General features: G+C 34.3%; 1 protein-coding gene across 1 annotated transcript in view; it reads right to left on the bottom strand.

Moving 5' to 3' along the window:
* The window catches only part of LRPPRC (leucine rich pentatricopeptide repeat containing), a 111,258-nt gene that overhangs the window by 61,357 nt on the left and 26,167 nt on the right, over positions 1–23,734 (bottom strand). The window contains exons 4-14 of the mRNA XM_082357991.1: positions 22,807–22,928; positions 22,644–22,702; positions 21,864–21,950; positions 21,115–21,241; positions 20,635–20,779; positions 20,176–20,321; positions 19,814–19,919; positions 19,625–19,732; positions 13,458–13,576; positions 11,627–11,720; positions 8,449–8,515 (exon numbers count right to left, since the gene is read on the bottom strand). Coding sequence (XP_082214117.1) covers positions 8,449–8,515; positions 11,627–11,720; positions 13,458–13,576; positions 19,625–19,732; positions 19,814–19,919; positions 20,176–20,321; positions 20,635–20,779; positions 21,115–21,241; positions 21,864–21,950; positions 22,644–22,702; positions 22,807–22,928 — 1,180 coding nt within the window. The remainder of the gene's footprint in view (positions 1–8,448; positions 8,516–11,626; positions 11,721–13,457; positions 13,577–19,624; positions 19,733–19,813; positions 19,920–20,175; positions 20,322–20,634; positions 20,780–21,114; positions 21,242–21,863; positions 21,951–22,643; positions 22,703–22,806; positions 22,929–23,734) is intronic.

Genomic DNA, 23,734 nt, shown 5'->3' with positions numbered 1-23,734 from the left:
CCAGTTATATAACCTTTGCAAACTAAAATTATAAAAATTGAGAACAAATTAGTGGTTGCCATAGGTTAGGGATGGTGGATGGGAGATAAAGAGGTACTGGGGGCAGGGGGTAATTTGTAGTGATGGCATAGTTCTGTATCTTCACTGCAGTAATGGTTACACAAATCTATACGTGTGATAAAATGAGATGTAACCTTTGGGGGAAAATGGATGGAGAGTATACAGGCCCTTTGTGTCCTATCTTTGCAACTTCCATGACTCCACAATTACTTCAAAACAAAAAATAAGAACATGTTCCATGCCCCTCTAGAATCCTCTGCCTTATGATAAAATCATCCCTTCTACTAAAGCACATTAAGAAAAAGTTTTGAAAAAGATGAAATCTTATTCATAAGTGGGGAAAAAAAATGTTTACGAAGCCCTGCATTTAATAGTGTTTCTTCCAATTTTGGAAAAAACTCTTCAAGTAATCAGTTAGCAGAAGACATGATAAACTGACCCAAAAATTGTCTGACCTAAAAATTGTATCTCTAGGCTGAACTGGAAGACAACCTCTCAACTGTTACAAGAAAGCTTTTCATCTCATCCATCCACTGATTACACAGCAGCCTCCTCCGACTACTTGACACCTCCATATGTTTAAAAAAAAAAATTTTTTTCTTTTTTTGACCAAATAGTAAGTGAAAGAAGAGTGAGCACTCAAAATATGAAGATACGGACTTCCCTGGCAGTCCAGCAGGTAAGATTCCGCGCTCCCAATGCAGGGGGCCCGGGTTCGATCCCTGGTCGGGGAACTAGATCCCGCATGCACGCCACTACTAAGAAGCCCACATACTGCTACTAAGAATCCCGCATGCCGCAACTAAGAAGTCCACACGCCGCAACTAAAGAGCCCTCATGCCGCAACGAAGATCCTGCGTGCTGCAACTAAGACCTGGCGCAGCCAAACTAATTAGTTAAAAAAAAGAAGATAAAATGCTGTGCAGTGAAGAATAAGATACAGTAAAAGTTTATACTGATAAAAAAATCAGGCATCTTTTTTGGTTAGGCTAGAATCTGCTTTAATTCCAAGAAATCTGAACCTGTAGATAGATGCTTCCCACACCTAAGGAATTGGGGTAGGGGGTGGTGGTGCTGGGGAGGAAGGTGGGGATAAGGGGAGTAGGGAAATCAGTTTGCAAGGACTTGAGAAGCCAATGCCCAAAAGTGTACAATATTAAGTGGCAAGATTTGCAGTGGTTTGTCATCTGTCCTGTACCATGGACCCCTTTGGGAATTTGGTGAATTCGTTTTCTCAGTTACTGTTAGTTTTGTAAGGTGTGATAACGTTACAGTGGTTGTTTTATTTAAAGTAAGTTCTGAGGTATATACGAGACAGAATGACAAGAGGTCCATAATTTTAAACAGTCTAGGGGAAAAAAGGGGGGTGGGGGTGGGGAAGGAATAAATGAAACAAGACTGCCCAAATCTTAACTGTTGAAGCTGGGCAGTGGCTACTTTGGAGTTCTACTTTCGTGAATGACTGAAAGCTCCATAATGAAAAATAAACACATACCATCTCTGGTCTAAATTCTGTATCTCTATTCTAACTCTCAGCATTAATAAACTGGGTTTTCTTTTTAAGAAAAGCTACTTTAATCATATCTTTCATCAAACATCAACTTAATGTAGAACAAAAAATATTCCTAGGATAGTAAATTGCCATCAAACCTGGCATGAAGTACCTAGGGAAGGCATAGAGGCAAACTTTCAAAATTGTACACATATCTAAAATAACTGAAAATGACTAAAAGCACTACCTTGAACATGAAGCTTCATGACAGATGGCACAGGTCCAGAAAAAACAAACTAAAAAACCCCATACAGAAATCTTTTAAACTAAGCTGTGTGAAGGATAGTTAACACTTCTTCATCACACACGCAATCCCTGCAATCTGGCTTCTGGCCCCAAACCTCCACTGAAAGTACTCTTACTATTACCACTAATCTCAATTCAAAATTCAACTAACACCTTCTGGTCCCCTTTGACTAAGTTTTGAGATTTGTGCTGTTGATCATTCCCTGCCATTCTTCCAGTGATGCTACTCAATCTGTTACCGAAATTCTCCTGCCCTAGGTGCTCCTTAAAAACAATCCTCTGTACTAGCTTCCAAGTGCATTATATTTTTTAATTTTTAAGACAATCCTGCAAGTAGGTATTTAAATTCCTTGTTTCACAGAAGAAGAAACAGACTCAGAAAGGCTAAGTTTAGAATTATCTTCACCGGAAGTTCCACAGGCACCTAAAAGGATCCCACGAATTGCTGATTATCTCTTGCTGTTGTCCTATTCCCCCACCTACCCTTACGGTCCCCTTTTCTCCCCGCTTCAAATATCCATTGTCAGTCTTATCTTCATTACGTTAATCTTTCAGCGGCTGAAAGCCATGACTCAAGGTCTAAACTTCATAACTTAGAATGAGATCATTTGTGAAGAGCCCCAGGCTACCATTTTGGCTTTATTTCTTGCCATTATTTCATGGGCAACCATTATGTCAATCTATCATCAGGTTCCCAAATGCACTGTTCTCTCAGCTTCAATGCCTTTGCCTGGAATGCCCTCCCTTCCCCTGGGCAAATGCTTATTCATCCTTTAACCTCAGTTCAGCACCTTCTCTACACATCTTGCCCTGACCCATCCCTCCCCTAACCTTGGCAGAAAGAGACAGTGATTCAGTTATATATATATATATTCTTTTTCGTATTCTTTTTCATTATGGTTTATTACAGGATATTGAATATAGTTCCCTGTGCTATACAGTAGGACCTGTTGTTTATCTCTTTTATATATAGTAGTTTGCATCTGCTAATCCTAAACTCCTAATTTATTCCTCCCCCCATTTCACCTTTGGTAACCATAAGTTTCTTTTCTATGTCTGTGAGTCTGTTTCTGTTTTGTAAATAAGTTCACTTGTATCATATTTTAGATTCCACATATAAGTGATATATGATATTTGTCTTTCTGACTTACTTCACTTAGCATGATAATCTCTAGGTCTCTCCATGTTGCAAGCAAATGGCATTGTTTCATTCTTTTTATGGCTGAGTAGTATTCCATTGTGTGTGTGTGTGTGTGTGTGTGTGTGTGTGTGTGTGTGCGCGCGTGTGCATACACCACATCTTCTTTATCCATTCAGATAGTATCTTCTCTATATATTCATAATTATCAAGACAAGTTTGCAGTTGCTTTCCTATTTTCTGGTACCTAATTAACAAGTTGGGGGCAAGAAGATTCCTATTCATTCTTGAATTACCTATTACCTCACAGTCCCAGCCCTTAACACACACTAAGAGCTAATATTTCCTGAGTACTCACAAACTGTACTTCATGAAGTACTTCCCTTCTCCTTGTAAAAATGTCATGAGTGGGAGCCTCACTGGCTGACTGAAAAGAGGAACTTAACACCTGGCACTTAACTTGGTTGACTGTGACAGGGCTAGTGTCAGAAACTTGACTTTTGTCAACATGTGAAAGGCAGCTCTGCTCCAATGGTACAGATTCCTACTTTGTCAAGTTCAAACTCTTGCCACTGGGTCAGAAAAATCTCTCCTTATATCACAGAACTCTTTATCTATGGACTACGAAGACTTAAGTGCCTCCAAGCCAATTCTCAAACATTTCTCTTTTTGGTATTTGCCAACCAAATTCTGAACTATCTTCAGCGACATTTTGTCTCTTAGAAGTGACTCAATATTTCTGGGGTGGAGTTTTCAGTAATATACAAAATGTACACTGCCTTCTTTCTCATTTGAACTTTGTTCAGCTGCTGCTATTGTTAAGAGGAAAGAAAGTCTTATTCATACTAAACATATTCTTGCCCTGGATTTGACGGAAGAATTCACTAACTTAACCAGAGTAAATGCCCTTTCAAATACTTTAAAATAGCTTTATTTTTTTTTTTAATTTGAAAGTAAAAATTCCCTAATAACCTTGAATAATCTCACCCTAACTAATAGCAAAACTGAATTTTAAACATTTTATATAGGTGACTTCGCCTCTATAGGCTACCAATTTGGTTTATACATTGGGAAACTTTGGGAAGGCATGACACTTAATTGGTATTCAATGACCATCTCCTGAGCTTATCAATTTACAGAAACACTAGCTTGCCACTTAAACACCACTCAAACACCACTCCCAGAATATATGAAGAAAATAGTGTTGGTCTTTCAAAAATATTGTGGGATAGCGTAAAAAATTAATCTGGGCCCAAACAGGTTACAGAACACATGGGAGGAACTACTGCCTCTTGGACCATGGATCTACCACTATTAGGCAGATAATACTAAAGGCAGATAACTCTTTCAAAAATTGCATTCCAATACCAAAATGCACATCCAAGTTTCCCTTAGAATTAGCTAAAGTGACTATGCTATCTCATTTAATGTTTTATAACTATGAATAATTTTTTTGGTAACTTTAAGTGAATCTCTTATGGGCTAATCCTTATAGGAGCTGCAGGACTCTACCGGCAATACCAATCAGTTTGGTTTTCAGAACAGCTTTCAGTCACTCAGCCAATTCTAAAGTTGCCAGAAGAGTACAACAGGACCCTGAGAAGCATGTGATAGGTGACCGTTTCAAAAGCTGTACTGAATGTACTGACAAAGGGATTTGAAAATATATATACTATTTGGCTCAGCATCGAATGAAAGAATAGAAGGCTACATTAATGCCAAGATAATGGACTGTAATGACTATGTTTTGAATTTTTAATAGTTTTGGGGGTGGGAGGAAAAGAAAGAAATTACTTCTAGTCAAATACTTCAAATTTTGCACATTCTTATGATTAATGCCAAATTACCACAACCTGAAACTTTTCGGTATCTACAATAAGAAAAATTCATCAACATAATATAGTTTTAGAACCTACAGATTTAAAATATTTCTCTGGATGGGACTAATTAAAACTTGTTTTTATAGGGCAGACTATCAGAGCAGAGAGACCTTGACAAATAGAGAGCCCTGGAGAACTGCAGAGGGTTGTCCTCAGGCTTCAGCTAAGTACTGATAAGCACATTTGAGTGAAGAAACAATCTGAAGTCCAGGAAACTACCTGAGAACTTTCCGGAAGCTCAAAAAAAGACATTTCCCAGAACCCACACATGGGATTGGAATAGTTCACATTCCTAATAATCTCAAAATACATGGCTAGCAGACAGAATTATCAGTATCAGGAGGATACTACCTTAATAGCAGGGCTTGACTAATTTAGTGGGAATAATCCTAGACTAAAAGCTGCTCTAGTCCTACCTAACAAGGCACAGAAGCAAGCACTAAGAAAACTGTTCCAAGTAACTTAACACTGTCTCAGAACAAAGCTCAAAAATATTTAGAGGAATTGAAAAAAAATCCATATCCACCAGCATAAAATCCACATCTGGCATCCAAACAGAAATTATAAACAAGCACACATGTATGATGCCTGAAAAAAAAATTAATTAACAGAATTAGTAGGCAAGAACATCAAAACATCTATCATTAATATCTCCATATAGAGAAGAAGGAAGAAAGAAGCATGAACGTGATAAGGAGACATGGAAGATTAAAAAAAAAAAAAATCTGAATTTCTAGAAATGAACAATATAACGTCTGAGATTCAAATACATCCTAGATGTATCTCTGCTTCAGCCAGCCTCCACACTGCACAAGTTAGTCTACTTTCTTCAGAATAAAGGACAAGTTCCTTCATGTTTTTAAAAATATTTTACAATCTGATTCTAACCAACATCTCCAATCTCAGCAATAAATACTTGTTGAATTAAAGAGAATGCTCAAAAACAGAGGCAGAAACACAGAATATATAAGGCCTCGATAATTAATTCAACAGTGCTAATCATGTGCCAGGTATTAATATCTACGTGCTGAAGATAGTGCAATAAACCAAACAAACACGGAACTTATGTTCTAATAATCAAAATAGCTACCACAAAATCTTTGTCACAAAATAGGAGCAAAAAAAGATAAGCATGCCCTTATTTAGGACATTTTATTTTTCCAAATTGCAATACATTAGGGTAACTAACTTCCCAGCCCACAATAAACCAGAAACAGCAAATTATTTTAGTGTATGTAGGTTAAGGTAAGTACACTGAAAGTTGTCAAGAGGGACAGTAAAAAAAAAAAAATCTTACAGCAAAGATGACACAAAATTAAAAAGTAGAAACAGAAAACACAGCAACCAGACACACTTACTGGAGAGGTGAGCAGCTCTCCATACTATAATCTTTAAGCCACTAAAAGCTCAATGACTGACCTAGGTATATATCAGAATATGCAATTAGGTTTTTTTCATCATAATGAATCAACTTTATAGTCCAAGCACTTTGTTTAAGAAGTCTAGGATTGGGCTTCGCTGGTGGCGCAATGGTTAAGAATCCACCTGCCAGTGCAGGGGACATGGGTTCGAGCCCTGGACCGGGAAGATCCCATATGCTGCGGAGCAACCAAGCCCGTGCGCCACAACTACTGAAGCCCGCAGGCCTGGAGCCCCTGCTCCGCAACAAGAGTAGCCCCCGCTCGCCGCAACTAGAAAAAGCCTGCGCTCAGCAACGAAGACCCAACGCAGCCAAAAATAAATAAAATAAATAAATTTATTAAAAAGAAAAAAGAAGTCTAGGATTTGTGAAATATAACAACTGCCTTTCAAACTGAAAAAAATAATAAAGGTAAAGAAGGAAATACCCATGATCTGGAAGTTTGTATGAAAAACTTGTTTTCAAGTCTTTTGTCAAGGACAAAAGAGAAAAGTCACTATATTACATATACTTCATAATGCATTATGGGTTCTTGTTTTAAAATCTGGCTCTATTAGCATTTTTATCTACTTGATTATGTGTTCTGTATTTTTCAAACTTTATTTTAAAGGCACAGACCTTGGTTGTTTTTTTTTCTTTCTTAACTTCAGGAAAACAGCAACTATTTAAATGTATGTAGGTGTATGAGAGGAGTGGAACTGTACTGGCTAAATAAAGAATGGCAACAAGAATCCCTCCTACTTGTTCTGTCTCTTCTTGCCTGCAATGGAGGTTCCGGAGATGTCAACAGAAAACCTAGGGCTTCCATCAACAAACAGTCCAAAAATTACTGGGATCAATATCAGAAGTCATTAACATTATAAACACAGAAAGAATGACAATATTAGAAACTCATCCTTTTGCAACCACCTCTGCTAACAACTGATTCAACAAGGATTACCAACTGCTACTATCACCACTGAGTGAAAGGTGCTAGAAAACAGGGTAGACACACTATCTCAAAGTATCACCCCACAGACGCCTTACTAATTACAAAGGAGATGAGGTTCCTTTGCAAGGAAGAGAAGTGGGGGCCACCAATGTAAGCAAATGATCAAAATTAGCTGATGGCACCAAATTTGGACACCTGACATTATATTCCTTAAGAACTGCCAATCACCTATGAAATATACTTGCTAAAAATGTTCAATCTGAGTCTGATCATGAGGGAAAAATTAGGTAAACACAAAATATGAGAGGGACATTCTATAGAGAAAGAAGCCTCGACTCTTTCCCCACCACCACCAAAAAAGTAAGGAATTGTTTTTAAGAGAATAAAGAGATAGCAATCAAATACCGTGCATGAACTTAACTGAATCCTCAAAAAGTAAAACAGCTATAAAAGAATTTTAGAACAGCTGGGACAATCTTAACACACACTATGTATATTAGTTGATATTACAGTATTGTTAATTTTTAGGAGTGATACTGGTATTGTGATTACATAGATGATGACCTTATTCTTAAGAGAGATATATTGAAGGATCCAGTATCATGATGTCTACAACTTCAAGGAGTTCAGCAAAAAAGGAGAAAAAGTGTATATATGTATATGTATATGTCCATATGTATATATCAGAGAAAAAGTGTATGAGAGAGAAAGCAAGTCAATATGGCAAAATATCAACAATTGGTGAATCTACATAAAGGGTATGTGAGTATTTCCTTTACCACTCTTTCAACTTGTCTTTATGTTTGAATATTTTCAAAATAACAAAATTGGAAGAAAAGGTCATTAACATTCCCTGAGCACACCGAGGAGGAGAGTTGTATTACACTGAATAAAAGTCCTCTTGTAATTAAACGCTCAAAGTATAAATCAAATATACATGCAAATCTGTCTATAACTCCAACTCGCCATTTTCAAAGAGTGCTTTCTTTTTTTGAAACAAGACCTCTACCAAATCAGTATGAATTTCTTGGAATAGATGATAAAAAAAAGGCAGCCTAAACTCACAACTACTTAGTAGGAAGAATAAAATAGATAAGGTTATTCAGGTAACTAGTATACTGGAAGATAAGAATATCCGTTTCTTTCCTCACACAGTAGGTCAAAAAGACAGGAGAAATCAGTCTATATTCAGGCAAAGATTATATAAGGTGATCACCTTACCTCCTAAAGCCTAGAATTAGGCTGCCTCTCAATGAAGCAAATGAGAAAGGCAATGTATTTGATTCCACTGCAAAAGAAAATAATCATCATGAAACCCCAGACCAAAACCAAAAACTTAAATTATCAATTTATTTGAAAGCACATTTATACCAATACCTTTCAATTTTCATCTGGGAAATATTATTTTAAAAATGGAAAAGTTTTCATACAAAGTTAATTAGAAATTGCAGAAATACATATTGGCAATATAAGCTATCCTTTTAAAACACTTTACTTCATTTACATAAATCTATACAACTAATGAATTTATAAATATTCTTTTGTATAAATGGCAATAACTAATCTACCAGCATACTCAAAGTCAGTCTGGTACACATACCAAGGCTGTATGTTACTGGACAACATGGCACTGTGAAGGGAGAGACTGTAACTACCCTTTAAAGACAGAAGATGAGGGGGAAAGTTCTTTTCTGAGAGTGGTGTTGGATTCTGTTGAACCACTCACACTTCCTCATTCTATTTTCCACATGATCTATGACCTGCATTCATGCAAGAGTGACAACCTAAAGTCATAATAACCTCTTTACCTCTGTTATGTAACTGATTTATACTGATCTTTCACTTTTCTGATGATTTGTTTGCTCTACTATTCATTTTGGTATTTAAGTCTACAGCCTTGTATGTTTCAATGCTGACATTCTAAGCCTGATTTGCCTTAGTATAAGAATCAGGTCTTAATGCATAAGACCTGATTCTCCACATAACCCTTGCCATAATTAGCTTGGGATAGAATAACAGTAGGCATATCCTGAATTTATTTTTCCCTGTCACTATATTAAAATAGTGCCATGTTATAAGTAATTGTTTTAATCTTTTCAGTATATATGCAAAGTGGCTACTGAATGACTCAAGAGGGATGGAATTAGAGAGGAACTCATAGTGGAGGCAAATTCTGAAGACAGAATTAATAAATACAGTTTAGGTAAAGATTAAGATAGCTGGTTAACTTAAAAAACAAAAAACTCATGGGAAAAATCACAGTAGGTTTTAAGATTTGCTCATCTCCCTAAATATGAATAAAAATTTAACCCGCACACCTAAGGAGAAATACTTTAGACTGACTGTTATATCCCTTGAACAGGAAGCATAAGTTTTTCAGTGGTTTCATGTAGCATTTAAAACTCTAAAAATCATCTCTGGAATGAGCTGTATTTAGTCACTCAGGAATTTTAAAGTGGATACACCACATGCTTTTTGGTAACCTTTAATTTTGCTTGATCAAATTAATTTCCACACCTACAAAATCAAGTGGGAAAATGTTTCTTACTACTCCACAAACTTGATCAAAATAAGCCATTTAATAAGTCAGGGGGATGGAATGTACAGCATGGTGACTACAGTTAATAATACTATATTTCATATGTGAAAGTTGTTGAGAGAGTAGATCTTGGAAATCCTCATCACAAGAAAAAAAATTTTTGTAACCATGTATGTGGACGAATGTTAACCAGATTTACTGTGGTGACCACTTTGCAATATACAGAAATATTGAATCATTATGTTGTACACCTGAAACTAATATAATATTGTATATCAATTATACCTCAATTAAAAAAAAAAAAGACAAGCCATTTACTTTTCTCGACTACCTGCCATTCCTTGTAGTAACCAAAAGTGCCTATCTATAAGCAGCCTACAGGGAATACCAGCAATTATAGAACTAACTGCTCTTCAAAGATCTGTAATTCAAAGGGTGAGGGAGCTGAAATCTTCTTTAGTCTTTAAGTTCATGGCATTTTTCTTTTTCACATTTAATAAACAGCCTCTTGGAAACTTATTTCTAAACTATTCAGATTAGTATTTTACAGAATATTATCAAGTTTTTATTCATTAAAAAGGTGACCAGAAACATCTCAGCAAGCTGGAAGGCTGCTGACAAGAAGCATCTAGTTTCCTTAGCAACAAACAAGTGTGAAAAAATTCAAGAGGCTGACAATGAAGTGGAATGGATGGTATGATAAAGGGAAAAGGCAGCTCTCATGTATCCACCTTATGCACCCAGATTTCTCGCTAATGCTTCTCTGTTTTCATCTTGTCAGTATGGAAAAATCTATATATTATACAGAGTAGAAGGCAAAATCAATACTCTCGGATAGCAGCCAGCATTAATACTCAACCTTACACTCAAATAACTACACCTCTAACAGTCAACGCTTTCATACTGAACACTTCGCCTTTCCCTTTATAATAATACAATAAACTATTTAAAATAAACACAGGTAATATATACCAGTAATCTGGTTTTTACAAAGCTTCCAGTTACACAATTTGAATATACGTTAATAAAAGCTTATTAACTTTTAACATTTCAGTGGGCTAGAAGTTGATGTTTGTATATTTATTTTTAAATATCTCTTTCACAAGATCTGAAACACTGTCAAGACAATGCCATAGATATGTTAAAAAATTAAAATTAAAAAATGTCTAATTTATTAAAATTAAAACATAGTATAGTGGAAAAATAAGTTTAAGATTAGATGATCTTGGTTCTGACTCAATCACTAACTTTGGGCAAATCATTTAACATCTCTATGCCTTTCTTCATCTATCAATGATGGAAGTTTATTAACATGTGATGAACGTTGTAAAGCACCCTATCATTTATAAGTGTTTGGAAACAGTTACTGTGTTTTTAATAATGAGGACTGGGAGATGGCTTCGTGTAACTTAGGGCCATAATAGGCATTAGTTTAGAAAACACTTTCAAAAACAAGATCTCATATGATTCTCACAACTCTCACAAGGTAGACAGGTAGGCAATACTATCCCATTTCATAAAATTGAAATAAAAGAACGATACGGATATTTGTTTCAGGTCCCATAATCAGCAGCTTAATTATAAACAGGACCCAAGTCCTCTGGATCCCCAGTCCAACCTAACACCATGTTATCTCCAAGGTCCTATTAACTTTAAAGTTACTTCCAAATTATCTACAAGTTCAACTCATAAACTATCTTATAAGGCTAACTTAAATAAAACATATAAAAACTTCCTTGCTTTTGAGGAAAATACTTTGAACTACCTGAGGCAGGCAGTGAGGGCATGAACCACCCTGTATGCCCTCAAAGTAACTGAAATTAACACCTGTCAAGCTTACTTCTAATGCTGCATACTTACAAAATGATAAAATATAGTCTAAGTTTCCATTTACTGCTTCAATTCTCAATTCAGCTTGAGAAAATATACTATCTTCATGTAGACATCCATTTTCCTAGGGATAAAGCATATTTCAATGATAATACACCTCAGCTAAAAATATTTTGATATGTCATTCAAATTTCCTGTTTTCCCGTTTCTTTATATGACCGTATTCTGATAATCTTTCATTTAAAAAAGATCGTTTTCTAAAATAATGCAAATAAACTGAATAACCAAACTTTAGCAAAAGCTATGAGATACAGTCCCAACATCCCAAATTAAATGTTATTGTCAAATTCATATAATCTGTTACCCTTAGAGTGCCTTCCTTCTAGGAAGAGTTTACTATTGAAGACATTAGAACAATTCTCTAATTAACAACAAAATAAAAATTGAATGCATTGATCTAAAATGATATTTTAAGACATATAATGAGGTAAAGATCAAATTTATTTTTATTTAACTCCAAATGGCTAATGACTTATCTCAACATCATATTTAATAATTTAAGTATATGGGCTGAAATTTAGCCAAACATGTCTACTGAACCCCTTTATAATAAGAGCACAATATTAAAAATTCACTAATCGATAATAAGAAATGAATAAAGATAAATTACAGTATATCCACACAATAAAACATCATACAAGCATAAGCAATCATTTGTGGAATTACATACTATAATGTAAAGGTGCCAAGTGAAAAAAGTAGGTTTTGGGGAAATAAGAATATGTGGGAAAATTACTTTTTTAAATATATTTTTTAACAGTAAAATATGTATAGCACAGTGTCAAAATACACTGTTAAATACTCAGGGAATAAAGGTAAAGACACTCAAGACATAAACTCTCCCTTTAAGAGGTGTAATTATGAAATCATTTCAAGGAAAGAAAAGAACACTCTAACAATATTAGAAAAATAAAGGCTTTATGTGAATAACCACCTAGGAAACAGGTCTTCTGAACAAAATATTTCTTACTAAAATGTGTGGTACTCCGCCACGTTGTTCCTAATTGCATAGCACTTTATTCTGAAAATGGAAAGTGTAACCATTGCTGACCCAGTGCACTGGGTCAATTTTTCATATGCCCCTTTATAAATGCCTTACTTATTCTGGTGGGGACAGGAATTATCTGGCAGGAAAACAATGCTCTGGGGTCAAACAAAAAAGATTACTTAAAAAAAAAAAAAAAACAGAATATAAATATACTAAGAGTTTATTATGAAAATTCATATAGAAGTGAAAAGCAATATTCAAAAATGAAAGGTGCAGTTGCACTGTAGAGTGGGATTAAAAAGTGAAACTGTTTCATTTAAATTTTGTCTGATATTGGCATACTGTCTTTTCAACACACAAGAAAAATACTACTTTACCTTTATAAGACTTTTAAGTTTAGTAACTACAGATGCTAGACTTCCCTGGTGGTCCAGTGGGTAAGACTCTGTATTCCCAATGCAGGGGGCCCAGGTTCGATCCCTGGTAGGGGAACTAGATCCCGCACGCATGCTGCAACCAGGAGTTCACATGCCACAACTAAGAAGCCTGAATGCCACAACTAAAGATCCCACATGCCACAACTAAGACCTGGCACAGCCAAAATAAATAAATAAATAATAAATAAATAAATATTTTTAAAAAACTACAGATGTTACACTAACCAATATTTTTACAAAGCTTCAGAAAATTATATACCAACATAACCATTTTAGTCCTCAGCTCAGTGACTTTTTATATTTTTGATTACCACGAAACATTAGGGAGGAAAAATGTTCTCTTCAATTATGAAATTAAAACCACACTTGCACTCACCTGCAAAATAGCACGAACTGACTTTACACTATCAAAGCATGGAAACACGTAATTTATGTATGTCTCTTGATCAGGAGTTACTCCTATTTCATGCATTCCTTTGAGGACTTCAACTATACCTGTAAAGTCAAATTTAGAAGCACAAAGATGAGAAACTTGGAATAAATTAACAAAAAATCAAAAAGTTCAGTTCATTTACTTTCTGAATTATAATATAGGAAAAGTACTCAGCATTTTGTTTATCTGAAAGAGAAAGAACAACAGAACTGGATAATAAGATGATAAATGAAAAAATTTTATTGCCCCTTCCTTCATCTCTCCCTATTAATTCAGGAGAAAGTGCTAAGGAAATACCCTAGAAATTATAAGAAAAATGAAAACAAGCAAGATGCTGAGTAATTTCCAGTATCCCAATTGAACAGAGATCATAAAACAGCATTGCTATCACAGAGCAACATGGATCTACAAAATAAAACTTTACATGACTAAATACTGCAGAGAGAAGGGATTAGAGGAATGGGAAGAGAGGAGATCTTTCCAAGACAAAAGTGTTTTTAAGTTAAGCACTTACGAACACTTTGTCTCAGGTATGGGACTCAGATGGGATGGAGTAGGCAGAGGATGGCTGCTTTTGTTATAAACCTTGCAGTATACTTGACTTGTAAAACTATATATGATTCTTCTGAGTGATTACTTTGATAAAAAATTAAAAATAAGTTTAAGGAAAAAAAAAAAGTTAAGCACTTACGTAAAGAATTCCCTAATTGTGACCAACTAGTGATTTCCTATTTCATAATACAAGAACAAAAAATGAATAGAGAACAACTGATTCTAACGAATGTCTCATTATATTTTAAACTATAAAAGTCCTTTATCTTCACCCATTTGTAAAAATATCTTTTATTAACTTCTTAAAAGTACAGTTCATGCTTTCCAAAGCTACAGTTAGCTTCAAATAGTACAACCTGATTTAAATCAGACCAATTAATTCTAGAATATTGTCAAACTACTCAGGTATTACCTATTTTTGACAGAGGCAGCAGTTTAATAAAAGAAAGGACTCATTTGTTTTCCTCTTTAAAATTTACTTCTTTAGCTTCATTACTTTCACAGTATTAAAACTTCCCCTTAATGTCCCTGTTTTTGCCCTATGGTGTCATCTACAGAAAAATTGTATTTCCATATATTTGTTACGTAATACACTCTTAATACAAAAACTTGACTGTAAATTCTCACTGAATACAGAAACATACATGCAAGTCCAACTACATTATGAATATTTGCACAATTCTTTTAGATAAAATTTAGATTATGGATCAAAACATTTTAAATTTAAACAGTTCATTATGTTGAAAATTACCTAATATCTTCAAAACCTTAGATAATTAGATATATTTCTCAAGTTGTAAAAATAATAGAGGGAAAAAACCCTGAAAGACAAAGCATGTGCTTACTTATAAATTTAAGAGAACATGCATGTAGAGTTGGTCCATATAGCACACACAAGTCTAACAATAATTGTAAGCAAAATTTAGAACTATTCCTCTAACAATTTCCTGGGAATTAGTACTAGTCACCTTCATATCTATCATAAAAATGGCAATCACACTGTGCTCTTCTTCATATGCAAAGATTACTAAGCACCTGACAGGAAGACATAGCTGCTTTGCTTTGCTTTTCTTTTTAGCTGCTTTTCAATTACTAGTAAGAGACTTGTGCTAATCTAATGTCCTCAATGTCCCTTCTGGTCAGTAATGACTGCTTTCATGACCACGGCTTAAAGTACGCAGCTAAATGTCTGATAAGACACTACAGTGAAGTGACAAAACAAAAACAGGTTTTGCAATTTAAAGAGACCTACCTTTCAACCCTGTTCTTCCACTTAATGGCAGTGTAAATCTGAGCAAGTAACTCCACTTTTCTGAGCCATAATTTCTTAGCTTACACACTAGAAATGGCAATATGCCAGAACCGTGCCTTCTAGACACTTTAACATGTACCTTTTGGCTTGATCCTTCTACCCACCATCCATGGATTAAGCAAGGCAATACGAGTCAAGGCACTCAATAAATAGAACAATTTTCTGACCTATAAGAGTTCATGCCTATTGAATGGATAGAAGCAAAGTAACAAAAACTGTAAATATTACCCACAGGTATGGAAAAAATTCTGTGGTCTAGGCCTACAGGAAGATGGAGGACAAGAGGAAAAAGAGAACATACTGAACAAAAAAAACTGCAGTATTGCAACTCAGTTTAGATCAATATATCAGGTTCATAATAACAAGGCTTTCATTTCAGCCTACTGGGTGGCCGGGGAGAAGAGGGGTGTATATTTCTCTATTTAAATAAAGCTGGAAATGCCTTTAGAAGTCCAATAATCTGTATTTTAACAAAAGTGTTAAAGTAAGCGATTTCTTCAAGATCAGAGACATGTCTTGAAAAAGAAACCTTGTCTCCTAATTGCTGGCAGGTGCTTGTAACACTACAAAAATGCAAAAACCTTCACTTTTCCCTCCGATCAGAAGGACTTGGGATCAAGTCATTTTGCATACAGGAATGATAATAAAGCTGCCTATTTACTTCTCAGGGTGGTCATTAAAACTAAAAAAAAAAAGTGTGAAACCCTAAAAATACTAAACAAATGTTAATAGTAACAATGATTTAATTTTTTTAGCTGTCTTAAAATACTCTATTTCTAAAATTTAGCATAAGGTAAATCTGTTTCATTTTCTAATGTCTGAAAACAGGTCAACAAATTGATTGGAGATAGAAGATTCCTATTCCTATACAAACACTTCCCCTCATCATCTATGCCTCAAATACATTTTATTCTTTTAATTCATTTTTCCAATAATGTTTTTCAGGGAGAGGAGTGCATTCTGCTCGTTTAGATGACCTGGGTTGGTAGCATTTGTAACTTATGTATCTTTCCAACTGAAACTAAAGCAGGTTTAAGAAAACCTGGGTTCACACCATTGCTCAGTCAAGTTCAGTCACTCCCTCAAGCACTCTGAGGAAGCACACAAGGATAGTCCCTTCAGTAACTATAGTTGGACAGGAAGAGGGAAACACGTCTCAATAAGGAGAAAGAAAGGTGATGGATCTGACATACCTACATACATCCTCCTCAAAAATACAATTCATATTTTTTTTTAAAATAAAAGATTAAAATAATCATATATTAACTTAGATAAACGAGGATCCCAAACCTCTGTGAACTTAGAAAATCTAAACAATCTAGTAAAAATATTTCAAATGTAGGCACAAGAAAGTTTATGAATCTAAAGGAAAGTCTCCATTCAAAAAGTTTTATAAGAATTAAAGTAGTTCAAACTATTGGGAAAGATAATGGTTTTCCTCAACAAATTCCACCAACTAGGACTGTTTACTGCACATAATTTTAGACTCTACCCAGAGCGCTCACTTTATGAGGAGACAATTTCTTACTTTTTAAAAAGTATCATCTACTCAACCATTTCACTCAACTGGCATTTAGGTTTTCATACCAGCTCTTCCTTTTATATTTTACCTGTTTTATATTCTTATTTTCATGTTTCCTAAATATACCAAGGGATGTAGATAATCCCTCAATCATTCTGCATTATTTCCTCTCACTTGGGCCAATTTGCTAAAATTCTAAGAGAGGACTTTTCCATTTGCACAACAGAGAAAAGTACTAGCAAGATAAGCCATGAGGAAGTCATTATAAGAATCTTTTTTAAGGGTTGGTGACGGCCAAATTTGCAGCCAGAAAAATTCTAGAATTCAATAAAAGTCTGATCATCCTATTGTTGAACACTTGGTTCAGTCTGATCTGACCTCTACATACCTTTCTTTGATTTCCTGAAGGGTTTTATTTACTCCTTATGAAACACTCCTCTACATCCTCCATCTCTGCAGCCATTATTTTCTTCTGTTAATTATTTATTTCTACCAGTTTATAATGACTTTCCCCAGACAAAAAACAAATTCACTGCACTAAAAAGAATCTTACTTTCTTATCTTACACTAAAGAAACTATACAGAATATATACAGCCATTTCCCTGTTACATGAAGAAAAGACTGTAGAATACATACTTTACTCTATTTCAGGATTTCCTGCAAAGGAGAAAGTACTTTTTAAAAACTGTAAAACAGCTGACAATCTCTTGTACTCTCAAGTTAACTTTCCAGCTTTCCTATTTTTCCAGTTAAAACCTTCATTGATTAAAAAACTTGGTACCACTTTTTAAATATGTCCTTAATGCCAAAATCGATACCTAATTTTTAACCAATAGCTAAGAATTTGTATAAAACAAGTACAGCATATTTACAAGTGTCTAATATGGAGGTGTTATGGTATTAAAAATAAGTATTTGAAACAAGAGGACAGAAATCCTAGTTCTAATCCCAGCACTACTGACAACTAGATGTGGAACGTAAGATCAGCCACTGAATCTCTCTGGGCTCTCAGTTCCTTCATTAATATAATGTGAGCTTTCAACAAGGCACCTTTGACTCTAAGATTCTAAGAAAAAAATGGCTTCAAGATAAAGTCCATTTTTCTACTAGTTTGAGTTACAACTATGGAAAAGAATTACCTGAATTCTTTCATGTTTACTAAGTAGTAAAAATGTAGTAACCAATTCAAGTCTAGATACCATGATAGGTTGAGAAAAGCAAATTTACCTGATGAATAAACAAACATTTCAACAGGAGTACCAAAAGTATCTTCGTATCTATGTATTGTGGACAATACTAACATGGCCAAAGATTTTCATGGAATGATGTAAACTTTCTGTGGTTCAAAAATACTAGGGTTAGGGCTTCCCTGGTGGCGCAGTGGTTGAGAATCTGCCTGCTAATGCAGGGGACACGGGTTCGAGCCCTGGTCTGGGAAGATCCCACATGCCACGGAGCAGCTGGGCCCGTGAGCCACAACTACTGAGCCTGCGCGTCTGGAGCCTGTGCCCCGCAACGGGAGGGGCCGCGATAGTGAAAGGCCCGCGCACCGCGATGAAGAGCGGTCCCTGCACCGCGATGAAGAGTGGCCCCCACTTGCCGTAACTAGAGAAAGCCCTCGCACGAACCGAAGACCCAACACAGCGAAAAATAAATAAATAAATAAATAAAGTAGCTATAAAAAAAAAAAAAAAAAAAATACTAGGGTTAAAGGTTAACTCTTAGAGCTTTCAGAACTGGAGGATATGCAAAGAGTTAATCAACTACCATATTGTTTTCACAAAAATTTTTCTAAAAAGGATTCAGAGACTTTTACAGCCAGAAACAATTAGGGAATACTTGTTTCACTATTTCCTTTAAACCAGAAGACGGCTATATATTTAAATAAAATTGCAATATGAAAGTCTGCTAAAAGCACTTTTTTTTGTTGTTTGTGCATTTTGTTTGTCACCCAATGTCATACTAACAACTCTGCATCTCATTCTAAAGCACATTATACAGCGAGATAAAATGAAAAAGACCATTTTTTGTTTCCCCAAGGGGGAAGTACTTCTGTTAAAAGCATCTTTTTATGAGACTACTCTTTCTGAATTACCAATAATGCAAACCAAAGAATTAGATACTGTACTCTAAAATTTAATATTTGTTCAATTCTTATTCATATCCTATAGACATCCCATGTGTACAGGGAAAAGTATGCTAAATGCTTAAACGTACTTAAGAACCTGAAAGACTGAACATTTCTGTCCTTCAATCAGTTGGCTGTCAGGTCATGAGCGTTCATTCTGCAATAAAAGTTTTCCTGCCTTTCCTATTATTTTAACTCAGCTCAGTTAAGAAGAAATAGACTGGTCCACAAAGAAAATGGTCTGATTGTATATATTTTATCTTTAATAAGGCTAAACTAATTTCAAACACTATATGTATGTAAAATCAAGAACTAAAGAGTTTTTAGAAAAACTTAAAAATAATGAACTATATAAAACCACAATCACAAGTTCTGAATATCAAGATCAGAGATGAATTAAGAAATGCAATTAAGATGAAAGAAATCCATTATGTTTGTTTTTTAAACGTTTACCTAATACTTTACTATGACTTAATTCTATTTTCTCATAAGATCTAATAAGCATGTTTTCCCAAATAATTCAATTAGATGTGTGTACAAACTGTTATACTGGATATTTAAACCACTATTAAATCTGTAAAAGGTAAAACCTAACCTTGAACATTTTTCTCCTTCTGATGTCCAACTAGTAATGGCCAGAAATAATGAGTTCTGATAGGAAAACCTTCTTCCTTCAGAGCCTTCATTAGAGCTTTTGCCAAATCTGAAAGAGACACCATAAAATATTACAAAGCTACCTCCGCAAAACTTACTTATGTGAGTTTTAATTACGAGAATATAGTACCGAATTTTTTGGCTAGTAAAGCACATTGGAGTGTGAACTGGAAAGGAGATGTGTGCATCTGGGCTTCCTTTAACTTCTTACAGTAGTCTTTAAGCTTCTCTGCAGGCTAGAAAAGAAAGGCACCACATCAGCTGAATCTGCAAATATCCTACCATTTGACCTTCTGCAAATATTCTACCACTTTTGAGATAAAAAATTTGAACCTCTCACCCTCTTTCTATCCAATAATCTTCCAAAACAAAAACAAAGTTCTCTTAATATTTATAGTTGGTCTAATCTCATAATATGTTCTCGTATTTTAAAGAATATTATTTCACTGCCGATTACACTGTCTACAAAGTAAAAATGGACTATGTAAATACCGTATTCATAGTCACACAGTGTCGTAAAAAGAAACTGCCAAAGTCACTCAGACTGTTTTCCCTTGATATAGGACATGCTAATAAAATCTGCAATGCTGTATCTTCCAATTTTTCAGTGACCAAAAGCAAAATGAGGTTCATTGTATCTGGAAAGAAAACAAAGACATCTTTTGTTACTGATTTGAACAATATTTCTACACTGCTACCAATATGAAAGACAAACTTATGAACTACAAATACCAAAAGGATTTACCTGCCTAAATAATAGTGAAACACTTCCAAATCAAAACATTCCCATGTATTCATTCACTCAAGTTTTTCAGTTTATTAAGCTGACTTTAAAAGAATCCTATGTTCATCTACCACAATACCCTATTGTTAGAGAATGCCCTTTCCATCATGTAAGAATAGTAATTCTTATTTTTAGAAAAATCATGAAAATAAAAATTGTAAAACTACCTGGAATATATCTTCTTTCATATGTAATTTTTTCCAAAATTTCTGAGACATATTGAGGATACCCAGCTTTACTGAAGCTAAAGATAATTTGCAATATATCACGATCCATAAGGTAAAGATCAGACTTCTCCACTTTCTCCAGGGTCTATAGACAGTTCCAGAAATTAGAAGAACAAGTTAGAAACAAGTTTTTTTTTTTTATTAAAGCTAAATAAATTAAAATACCAAGATTTTAAAAAATTAGAAACACATACCATCTAAAGGTTTAAGACTTCTTTTACAAAACAGAAAAACATTCTATTCCAACACTAACTGTAACATTGACACCAAAGTACTGAACTATAGTAAGAATTCTCCTTCAAGATTGTCTACAAGAGATATCTTTAAAAACAGATATAAACTACATTTTTCTGCATCATGCAAAATGTAGCACAGTTTATACAAATGATTTTAAAGTATGTTTATTTATATAAGTCACACCTGTTTAACATGGTCAATGTCACCCTTCTCGGCATATGCATTCAACAGTGCTAGGTATGTGTCCGGACCAGGCTCAATTCCAGCCTCTTTCATCACTGTGAGAATATTTTCTGCATTCTCCATATCTCTGTAAGTTAATTCAAAGAAAATAAAACAGATTACCATAATACTGCCAAATGTCGTATCATTTAATCTAGAATGTATTACTTACGCTTATTAAAATTAAAATTCTTAAGTACCATTTAGAATCATAACATCAGAAAAGGATAAATACATATTAAACTGGTAACAGGTTTCTGAAATAATAAAGATCATAAACATCTCAAATTTTTATAGGTAACTTTTCCAAAAGAGAAACCAAATTAAATAATAATTACATAGACATTAAATAACGTGCCCTCTTTCACTTGGTATGTCGTGACTCAAATTTACCTTTTTAGGAAAGAATAACATTTGGTAAATTATTCTTCAAAAATAAAAATATTTTCCAGGTCACTAGCAGAGCAGTTAATAAACTTTACAAAGTCAGTTACTTTGGATCAAGTCCAATTTTTAAAACTGAAATCTTCAAATATAAGTTTGATGAAACAGATAAATTTAAGAATAATTTATTTTAAGATGTGCATGTTCTACCACACACACTCAAGATTTTTTTTGAGAGGGTAGATAAACATAGTTTAAGACTTTTCCACAATAATTTTCTGTAATTTAAATCTCACTTTAGAATAAAACCTTAGGTGGAACATTACCCAGCTCTTGCATGCCCCGTAACAAGAGCACTGAATACTGCCTCTGTGACTGGAAGATCCTTAGTTTTCATAAATCCAAGAATATTGCTGCAACAAAAGAGAAATAAAAATACTTCTTGGAAATACACATGAAAAACACTTTTTACAACATGTGCACACAAAATTCCACTCCCTGAAGTTATATCAATAGTCTTGAAGTACTCTTGTTAAAAATAGTAGGTAAGTTTTAAAAATCTGATTGTTTCTTCTGTACTAATTAACCTTTAAAAAGCGTAAAGTTTAATATGATTCATTTCATTAAAAATGAGATTGTACATTTCAATTTATTCCTTATTTCCTAAACCCTCCATCCAAAAGTATTAATAAATTTTACATGAGCAGAGAAATGTCATAACTAATTTTATACAAATCACTGAAATAAAGAGAATATTATCAGTTTTATAAATGAATACAGTGTAAATGGTTAAGAACATTTACTTTTGGAAACAGCAATTAAAAAAAAAAAGTAAAGCCAGCTTTGTACCTCAACAATTTTCAACTTCTGCTCCAGTAAATGAAATTTTTAATTAAAATAGCAATTTTCAATTACATTTCCCCTTTTACAAAATTTTACATTTTATCTAAGTCATATGACCAAATTTCCTAGGTTAAAATACTTCTGAAATAATTTTCTTACTAAGTAGAAACTTAAAAAAAAAAGAAGAAGAAGAATGAAAATATTCTAGGTTTACAAGACTTACAAATTTGTTTGCTTAAACATACATTTATAGAACTACATACCTGGCACCTTCAATGTCTCCCATATTACAATAAGCAGCAATCAACCTTTGGTATGTCACCTGTCAATGAAATGGGCCAGTTAATATTTCCTAATAAATTTTTTTTTCTGGGTAAAAATAAAAGTGGATATGACCAATAAACATTTATAATAGCAACTACTTACTCGATTTGGTTGAATGTTTGCTTTCTCCATTTTTTCCAAGAAGTCAGTTGGTGAAAATTTACACTCATTTTGAAGGTAGACTTTAAGCAAAGCATTATAGTGACTTACATCATACACAGTACCTACAAATGAAATTTAAATCAAATTTTTAGAAGAGCACTTAAAAGTCATACCCTTTATCACAACTGAAATATGTGCACTTAAATGTAACAAACAAACAAGGAGGGTAAAATGATCACTTCAGCGTTACACCCCATATTTAGACCCATCTATATAGAAATCCTGCCAGAACAGAGGAAACTAAGTATACAAGAGAGTAATTACTGAATTAATGGACAGTTACAAGTAACTGCCTATTCAAGGATTAAAAGTTCTCTTACTTATGAAGCATAGTATTCCCTTCCTGTTAGAAAATGCTGACAAGACCCCTGTATTTTCTTTTTTTTAACATCTTTATTGGAGTATAATTGCTTTACAATGGTGTGTTAGTTTCTGCTTTATAACAAAGTGAATCAGCTATACATATACATATATCTCCTCCCTCTTGCGTCTCCCTCCCACTCTCCCTATCCCACCCCTCTAGGTGGTCACAAGGCACCAAGCTCATCTCCTTGTGCTATGCGGCTGCTTCCCACTAGCTATCTATTTTACATTTGGTAGCATATATAAGTCCATGCCAATCTCTCACTTCTTCCCAGCTTACCCTTCCCCCTCCCCGTGTCCTCAAGTCCATTCTCTACGTCTGCGTCTTTATTCCTGTCCTGCCCCTAGGTTCTTCAGAACCATTTTTTATTTTATTTTTTTAGATTCCATATATATGTGTTAGCATACGGTATTTATTTTTCTCTTTCTGACTTACTTCACTGTGTATGACAGTCTCTAGGTCCATCCACCTCACTACAAATAACTCCGTTTCATTTCTTTTTAT

This window comes from Balaenoptera borealis (assembly GCF_965194805.1).
Source record: "Balaenoptera borealis genome assembly, chromosome: 15".
In the NCBI taxonomy this organism is placed as follows: domain Eukaryota; kingdom Metazoa; phylum Chordata; class Mammalia; order Artiodactyla; family Balaenopteridae; genus Balaenoptera; species Balaenoptera borealis.
This window is presented reverse-complemented; position numbering and strand designations above follow the sequence as displayed.